Raw genomic sequence first — 9,938 nt, forward strand, 5'->3', positions numbered from 1 at the left:
GTCATGCACAGGAACGTTGACGCCTGCAAGGCTCTGGTTAGATATTAAATAGGCCTACTGTAATTCTAAATCCAAAAAGGATAGCAATAAAACAAGAACGGGAATCTAAAGACGCATGAAAACCATGATAAAGTTAATGGAGACTGATAGACTGACAGATAGACAGATGGACTGACCGACCGACAATGCTAGGATAGTTGCGAATAGTTGGTGCAGAAAATTAAGTTGGTACTGTACTGTACTGTATGATTGAATTTTTTTTATTCAAACGGGGTGCTTGTTCGTGCGAGTACGGTAATATGGAATGCATAGTCAAAGCAACAGCCCAATGTGTATTGATGGGTTTTAAATGTTATCATGATTTTTAAAATACATCAAATGACGCCGAAATTATTATTTTTTAATTACTTTCATAATTCTGTGTAATATTTTCAATAATACCAATAATACATGCAACAGTAGTAATTAGAAAATAGTGCAAACACTTTTTGTTCTTCTTTTAATTGAACGGTATAATAGCCTATATTAAAATTTAGACAATGTCTAACAAGAAATTAAGCATTATCTTAATGGACCTTTCCACTAAGCCCCGCCCCTTAGATATTGTGTTTTGTTTAACGTTCCGTAACGCATTGTTGACCTACGCTAGGATTTCTGTAAGGCATGAGGAAGAAAAATCAAACAAATCAGACACCAAGCCCAATGTATGGTACAGTATATGTATTTTGCCATTACATCACTGGCCATAATTGTACTAGGCCAATATGAGTCATAATATAAACAATAAAGACATATTCAGGAAATGAGCGGTTTTTGGTCATCAAGCCAATGAAGAATTTTTTAAGATCCCGAACGTAGATATTATAAACTACTGTACACTATCTCGTTTTAAGTGGCCTAATTATATTGCTTTGTTAAGACTTGCGTATGATATCTAAAGATATTCAAGCCTCTTTTAGGCCTATTGTATATATCAAATTCGCAACATACCGCACTGTGTTTCTTCAGCAGTGGTGGTGCCAGGATCTGCTTGACAGGGGGAGGGGAATATAAGCCCCGACGGGGGGGTGACAGGGGGATATAAGCCCCGACGGGGGTGACAGGGGCCGCCTAGGGAAGCCACGGATATTTCACGAATTTTGGTGAATTTTTATTAGTTATTTGATAGGCATCAAACTATCTTAAAATGATTTCATGTATGTTTTGTAATATCGAAATCAACCTCCAAAACCGAAGATTTTTTAATAAAACCAACAAAATTTCGCCCAGGCTCCGTGTCCTTATTTTTTTGCCGATTTCAGGCTCAAAATGTTCTTATTTTGTTCTTACGTTTACACACTTTTCAAACATAGAAAATATTGTTGTACCGCAGTTTATTACTGTACTTCATTATAGAGGGAATACATTGTACCGATAAGATTTGTTGATTTTTCTATTCCCTTTTAAATAAAAACCTCATTTAACGTTTTACCTCAGCCTCAATTTGTTCTTAATTTGTTCTTAATTTTTTAAGCAATTTCAGCCTCAGTGTTTTTATGAAATGTGTTCTTTAAAAAAAAAGGGAAAAAAAGTGTATTATGCTACGATAAACGGGAATTTTTCCTGAAATTTGTCAACCACGATGTTGCTTCCCCGAGCACAATATATCCAAGCATCACGAGGATCCAAACGAGCATTTGTCATATTAGAACGTGAATCATTTTAATGAGTCACATTGAGCAGGGGCGGATTCAGAATTTTTCAAACGGGGGACGGGGAGTATTTGTATTCTTTTCTCTTATTTCAGTACATAATATTGATATGCACTGAAATAAAAAAAATAGTGTCAAAACACTGTTCTGCTGCCTTACCGTACGGTCCAATAAATGTTAGAACGTAATTACTTCACTGTGAAGAATATCTGTTTCATGGGCTTAATTCAATGTGAAAAGTAATAAATACGGTAATCGAATAACTTACAACAAAACGGCACGTGAATTAATGTTATTATTATTATTATTATTATTATTATTATTATTATTATTATTATTATTATTATTATTATTATTATTATTATTATTATTACTATTATTATTATTATTATTATTGTTGTTATTGTTGTTGTTGTTTTTATTATTATTATTATTACTATTATTATTATTATTATTATTGTTGTTATTGTTGTTGTTGTTTTTGTTATTATTGTGGTGAAATGTTAACACAAACAGTACACAATAGGCTTAGTTCAATGAAGACGATAGATATTGTATTTGCTAAAGGAACAGACAGGTAAAATTATACGAATAAACTCGTCATTCCTGGGGTGGGGGAGGGGTGCTTAGGTTGCCCCGATGATAGGCTGTAGCCCCGATGATAGGCTGTAGCCCCTCAGCCCTCACCCCTCTGGCTCCACCACTGCCCTTCAGGGGCGGATCCAGAGATGTCCGAAAAGGTGGTGGGGCGAAAGTGGGGCCGATCGAGACAACAATTTCCCTGCCAATTTGTTGTTTTCTAGATGCCCGAAAATAAACTCTGAGGTGTTTTGGGTGATCAACTAATTCTTTTTCTTTCTTTTTTCTTTTGTTTTTTTTTTTACTTTCCAAAGGGGTGGGGGCGGCCCTTGCTCTTGAAAGTAGGAATTCAATCGTTACGGTAAATGTTTTCAAGTGATTAAATATTTTTAATAGAGGTTTTGCCAGCTTACGAAAACGATAACGAATACGGTTACGTCATTTACGTTTACGTAGGTACATCCTGCAAAGGATCTAATGGTCCGTAAGCGCAGGGTAACAGGGGCTGTATGAGATAACCCCCTACTCGTCTCGAAAGACATACTGGGTTCTCCAAAGTGTACATGAGCCAATTGTGTACTCTGGGCCTCATTCTAGCCCCTGCCTTAACCGCTCGGCCATTCGACTCGTCATCATTTTAGTCAATCTATAGAGTAGATCCTTGGTTCTCAATTAATTTGTTAGAAGGGCCAAAACATTTTTAGATTTAATCTCAATGGCCAAAGATAATTTCCGCCGAGTTGGAAGCAATTTGCTAAAATTACCTGGATGATTAATTTCTGGGGGACGTGTCATCAGTTTAGGAGTCTTTAGTCAGCTTTAGAGGGTCACTTTACCAGTAATAATATTAATAATACTTTATTTGGAATTTTCACTTTTATAACATTGGCAAACTTCCTCTTGTGAAGGTGCGCCCAAAAAGCAAACAAAAGTAACAATATGATTTATCCCAATAATAAAGCCTGTTTAGAGTCTAGACACATTTAAAAAAAAAATACCAGTAATATGAATTTAATTTTACCTTGTTTCCTCATTGTACGCGGTGTCCTTTGTATTTTTATGGACACTGTTCTAGGTGCAACACGTTTTTATTAACAATGTAAAATGAAGTTCAAACACTTTAGACGAAACACAGTTAACATAACAAACCAGAGAAACAAAACTTGGGGCACTTATATAGGGTCTAGGCGAAATATGCAATTTATGGCCTTTTATAACTTGCTCATACTTTTCAAAACATCTTCAAGCTGTTTTCCCGTAAACTTGTTAGTGCACATGACTCAGGGTTATTTTTTGTCTATACTTTATTGACAATGTAGGCCTATTCATCGAATGATTATAACGTTGAGTACGATTAGCATGTCTGTAAGGTTCGATTCAGAACACATTCTTGGTCTGTTTTTTTTTTCTTTTCACGTTTATGTTAAGCTCACAGAGGTCTCCACAATATGCGCTCTATAATTAATACACATCTAGATGTGTATAAGAGACAGGAATTACTCTGCAGGACAAATTTTCCCCGCGGGCCTCCTATTGAAAACAAGGGCAGTATATTATCTTTTTACAAGGTCGGCAATCTGTATGTATTGTTAAGAATGTTTTAGGCACAAGTGAAGATATTTAAGATGACGTATTCGTTATCGTTTTCGTAAGGTTGCCAAATCTCCATATTGTCTCAATTTACGTATAAGGTTTTTATTAATGTTGTCCCAATAATATAAACAATATTTGTTAATTTTTTATTATATCTTACAGTTTACTTTATTTATTTGCAACAAATTTACTCATAAATTCAATGAAGTAAAATGCACAATATTAAGAGTGACAAAGAATACATCGATTGACCAATCAAATGTGATACTAGAAATCCAAATACATATTTGTAATAGTCAAAACTTATCAGAATGGCATTATGCAATGAAAAAATAAAACGCTAACGAAAGTATTGATTTAATTATTTAAAAATTTATAATTAATTTTTTATTATAAATGTACATATTTATTAAAAACCACTGTGAATACAATTTAAAAATTGATGCTTACGTAAGTATTATTAAAAATGTGTTTAATCGTAGTATTGTTATACTGTAGGCCTACGACTGTATGATATTGGTGAGAAAAATGCTTGTCCTTCACGATGTAAGGTTATCATTGTTTATAAACTTGCAAACGTGTCATACACGAAGTGTAACATCCTTCCACTTAAAATACCAGTTTTGATCTATGGCCTACTGGTTATGCGTCCTTAAAAATTCCCATCATATAATTTCCAATCAAAATATGAAAATAGGAAAAAATATTGCATGTAGGCGGCCTATGTACATTATCGTGTTTTTTGTCACTTCCGTCACATTAATTCACATTGTCATTTTGTATTTCACCAATTATAGCATATGATTTTTTAAAAATACGATTGACAATAATAGTGCCTACAGAAAATTGTTATAGCCTTAGGCAAGTTTCAATTAATTTATATTCATTTTTATAGAATTTTATTTTAGATGCGATTATTATATTTGGTATTTAAATACGGTCATATTGCAATATTATTAGGCCTAGATATTATCAAGTTATTTCGTAGGCTAAGTAGTTATTGTCGTCGCTTTCGTCGTCACCGTTGTTTTTGATAGGAAGGTTTCGAAACAGGAGGAGGACGACGACGGATTTCTGACGTGTAATGATGCATGCAATTTTGACTGCCACTTTCCCCGAAGTTTTATGGGCTGGGTAATAAGAGAAAAGTAAGAGGGAAAGGGAGGGAAAGAGAAAGAAGGGGAAAAGGAAAGGGAGAAGGAAAAGAAAAAGAGAAGAGAAAAATAAAGACAAGAATAAAAAGGAAGATATCATAATGACCAGACTCACAACACCCTGCAACCCCTTCTCCACTTCAAAATGTGTCCATAGCTCCTTTGATCTAAGCTGCCAGATGTTCTCCGCAGTGGCGTAACCACCGTTGGACAAGGGGAAAATATCCATCTGTCGAAAATCTTTCCCCACCCCTTGAAGATGCCCTTTTCACCTCCTGAAATTGCCTAAAAATATCAAATTTCGCATTTCTTGTTGGGGTAGGCCGATTTCCTCTAAAAATTGTACATTTTAGGGAGTTTTGATCAATTCCAAAGTTCGACATGAAGAGTGTAGAATTCACTATGAATGCTACATACATTATGATATGGGCTACAGATTAAGAGAGGCCTACTGTTCTGTGACACGGAAGATCTTTCGAACTAACATCCGCTACTGATTAATAAGCGCTCATTTATAAAAACAAAACTTCGTATTATCGTATGCCCATTCACATTCCGAATTTGTATTTTCTTTTTATCGAGACCTTGAACTTGTCATCAAAATTATTTCCTCTCTTGGAATGAACAATACAATACTTATCTAACATACATCAACGATTTTTTCTATTATCGGATGCCTCGGTTTCTATTATTAGAAAATGATAGAATCACAAAAGTATGTCTTCGCTTCGAAAGGATGGCTTGTACCCAATTGGAGTTTACTTTAGCTTCCGAACTTTCTCTCCGTTACATAGCAACGACCGGACCTGGTAAGCAATTATATCGAGGTTATTGAGCTTGGGAAGCTCGGTGGTTCGAAGGTCATGAATGACACTTCCCGTCCATATTACCAATAAATAAATTATAGGCCTATGTCAGATTATACAAAACTTGTACGCGACAAATCCGAATTCGTTAATGCGCATGTGCGAAATATATCCTGATACATTGAGATGATCTCTTTAACACTACACGTCGAATACCGATCAGTGCAGGCACTGTAGTTGCATTTTCTAGACGAATTTTCAGCTGTTGAACGATGGACGTCTGCAAAGAAATACTGTTATTATTTGTTATTGCTGCCTTTATGCTTACAGGTTGCCTTAGCCAGACAAAAAGCAAATGCCAAGGAGGTTTTGATCTATATTTTGTACTCGACAAGTAAGTAAAGTAGCTTCATGAATTTACCAGAAATAAGCTAAACCTGAAGTGGTGGATTATTAGAGCCTGTTTATTTAGTCTCCCCGCAGTGGCACTCAATTGGTTTTGCCAATACGCATGTTTATTAACACTGTAAAATAGTAGTCTATACAGTGATAGACACCTTTAGGAGATCCTATGCAAATAGTTTATCAACCACACCTGCGTCATATTTATCAGGAGGACCATTCATCTAACATTCGACCTGAATTTTAACAGCTAGAGCTTCATTCTATTTCAAGAAAGTTGTAGTATTTTTTAAGTCTGAAGGTTCGAAAAATTCTATTCAACACTTAAATACTTTATTAGGTGATACCTCTTTAGCATTTCGACTTCTGATAAGTAAATTCTAAGCATCATTTATTTTCTGTAACAGTTTAACGATCATACCTCGTATATTCACTTTGGTTTTGTATTGTACTGTATATGTTTGAATTATGAAATATTGTTATGATAATTAAGACCTGTTATAATTACCAATGTGGAGCTGAAAAGTATTTTTGGTAAAAATCAAACTTCGAATAATAAAAGACACGTTGAGCATTTTCAGATGAGAGCTCCATTTCCGGAGGAATCTAGGGTGTCATGACTTTTTGTTTGGTGTAGACTTGGTGTGTTGACTCAAACCATCTGAAATTTCAGCCTAAGCCCTTCAACTCCACCCCATAGCGAACAATCCTGGCTCTGGTCCTACCTGTATTACTATTAGGCTTACAGTTAGTAAGATAATCGCATACCAGTACACTCGTCAAATAAAGTTTAAACATATTTTTATAAGTTATATACCTGTAATTAGAATAAATTATTTCCTTGTTATAGGGTCTTTGTTACCGGATACCGATAGGCTTAATGTCATTGGGAAGAGTCTTGCGCATATAATTTTTGGTGTTAGTATTGTGTTTTCTTAGCTCGCTTATACCTTTTTCTTCCATGGAGATTTACTTACAGTACCTGGATAAAAAAACAATAATATCCGTCTATTATTTCACTCAACTTAACAATCATTTCTCACTTTTACACTTCGTAATGTAAATATTGGATAACCCACCACAGATATCCGTGGTTTATTGTGCATTATTTTCTACTCCTGAGGGACACTGTGCGCCGTAAGTCACGTCTCAAACCATTGTTCATACCAATAGTATGTTATTTCAGACCTTAGAATTCTATCAGGTTGTGATAAGTTCTTCTAAAAGTGTTGTTGCACGGCGGTAGAGGTGTCAGTCAATCAATCGTGCAAGCAATCAAGCAAGACAATTGACCTGTCGACTCAAAATGTTTTAAAGTTTAAAGAAGTTTCATTATTAATTAATGAATAGCAACTTAAATCAATCAATTACTTCATATCATTCAAATAAATTCTAATTGCATAAAGTGTTTTGAACAATAAATATTGTTTATTGCACTCACACGATCTGCCTACGTGTGCCAGGTAGCTGGTATATTGTGTAGATTGTTTTGATACTATATCTTTATGCAACTATCTAAGAGTAGGCCTAAGAGGCTTTGGTGTGTTTTTTTTCTTTCTTAAACACATTGTCATCCATTCTATTATTACAGTTTTATTAAACGAATACATAGCCCGGTCAGATTTTCATCGAAAGTGTTATTTTCAAAATCGTTATGTTTGAATGTTTAGGCCTTCAACATAGTCAACGATGTTTTTTTTTTAGGGATCCATAACAATATAAGATGTGGCTATAAAGACTTGTTCTTTAAATAACAGTTGATACTCATACCACAATACAACACAACGAACCGCAGTTCATCTTTCTTGGACAGTACAGCAAAGTCTTTCCGTGTGGATATCCAAACGATTCTGTAATAATAATGCTGTATTTATTTGAACATACATACACATTTAGATCGGTGGCACATTTGGTGCGTTTAGTTAAACAAATTAAGATGTAAAACACAAGTAGTAGTGCTGCTGATATGAGGTAGTAGCTCCTCGAAAAACATGAAAAGGAAAAAACAATTGCATAACAACGTGCTTCACTTGTCACAATTTTCAAAGAGCCGCATGTACACTCAATCAACATCCCTACTATAAAGTAAGGGTAAACAAACTTAAAGTAACTACACATTACTCAGTAAATACTTAATCTACGACAATATTAGAAAATGCTTAATTTCAGTTCTTTTTCTCCACGTCGTTTTCTATATTTATTTTTAAATCAAAATTCATCGAAGCGTTTCTCAACTTCTTTTGTCAGAGAAGAAAGACAATATAGTTCGCAGTATTTAGAAGTAGATACAAAATCTTCAGGCAAACATGTTTTTTTGTTCGGTTGTATTATATTACAGTATTCCTGTAAATTCGTATATTATTGTCATTGGTTCTCGTAATAAACTGGGGTGACCAAAGTAAAGGTATATATTTTTGTGGTTTTTTTTTTATGTCTGTAGGCTATGATGTTTCTTTTGGGCAGGAATATTTGGAAGACATATAGAGGTGTGTGACATCTCGGCCCATGATGTCCTGTCGGCACTCTCGGATGTGTCAATATGAATACTTTATTCAATAATAAATGATATTGAATCTTCGGATTAAATTCATAATATTCGGTAATACTGCGGTTCACATTTTCATAGGTAATATAAAGTATAGTCTTTTGATAAAAATGTATTGCATCAACCTATCCATCATTACAATTTTTGACTTCCAAGAATGTATGCATCCACTCCTGTTGCTATCTTTGAAAGTCATTTTATTGATTTCCTATTCATGTATCATACTTCCAATATTGGTATCTGCGGCTCTGCCATCCGCCATGATCCAACAAAAAAAAAATCCGTAATAGGCTCTTGGGTACTGCCTTCAGGAAACCTACTACATCCGATGATTCCGCATTGTCTTCCACGTATGGGTTGTCATGAAGCTAGTCGATGAGCTCATAGCCAAGTGCGCGAATAACAATACACTGGTCAGAAAATTAGGTTATCTCGTCACGTCTCGTCAATATGAAAATATTACAGTCTTGTTTTTATGCTACCGTATGCGTCAAACTGTTTTTTTTTTTTTGTTTTTTTTTTACTATCTTTCCTTTTTCATCCATAATTGGTAGTCTGAATATGTAGGAAGAAAATGATTGTACTTGGGATTATAATACAATTTTTTTGATTATGATTATGGTTATGGTTGTTATAACTTGTTCCTATTGCATAGTTATTTTATTATCATTATAATATATAGGCCTACGTTATATGTATATATATATATATGTATATATATATATGTATATATATATATATATGTGTGTGTGTGTGTGTGTGTGTGTGTGTGTGTGTTTGTGTTATTATAGTGTTATAATAAGGACATGATGGTACATCGTGTAACATAGCTCTCAACGAATGTTGTCCTTCGCAGCCCCCTGGCCCCCAGCATTTGGTTCCCCGTTTAGATTGTCTCTCACCCCCACATAATATCACACTAGGCCCCATACAGAAATATTCTGGCTACGCCACTGATTACACAACGATGGTGCACATAGAGAGGTGGCAGGTTCGAATCCCGTCAGAAGCATTTTATTACACAATGTATTTATTTACAGGAAAACATTCGTGGAGAGCTATGCTACACGATGTACCATCATGTTCTTTATTATAACACTGTATTTACCTTTATTTGATGATTTATATATAGGCCTAATTTAACAGTGTTAACGGCTGTTTTGATTAT

The 9,938-nt window shown here is 34.6% G+C and overlaps 1 protein-coding gene across 1 annotated transcript in view; it reads left to right on the forward strand.

Moving 5' to 3' along the window:
- The first annotated feature begins 5,930 nt into the window (after positions 1-5,930).
- LOC117123309 (anthrax toxin receptor 1-like) overlaps positions 5,931-9,938 on the forward strand; it is a 20,034-nt gene continuing 16,026 nt past the window's right edge. Inside the window, exon 1 of the mRNA XM_033269194.1 lies at positions 5,931-6,217. Within this exon, the coding sequence (XP_033125085.1) occupies positions 6,096-6,217 (122 nt within the window). The 5' untranslated portion in view covers positions 5,931-6,095. The remainder of the gene's footprint in view (positions 6,218-9,938) is intronic.

The sequence above is a fragment of the Anneissia japonica genome, unplaced genomic scaffold, assembly GCF_011630105.1.
Source record: "Anneissia japonica isolate Jap-2015-1 unplaced genomic scaffold, ASM1163010v1 scaffold287732_len518695_cov146, whole genome shotgun sequence".
Taxonomy (NCBI): domain Eukaryota; kingdom Metazoa; phylum Echinodermata; class Crinoidea; order Comatulida; family Comatulidae; genus Anneissia; species Anneissia japonica.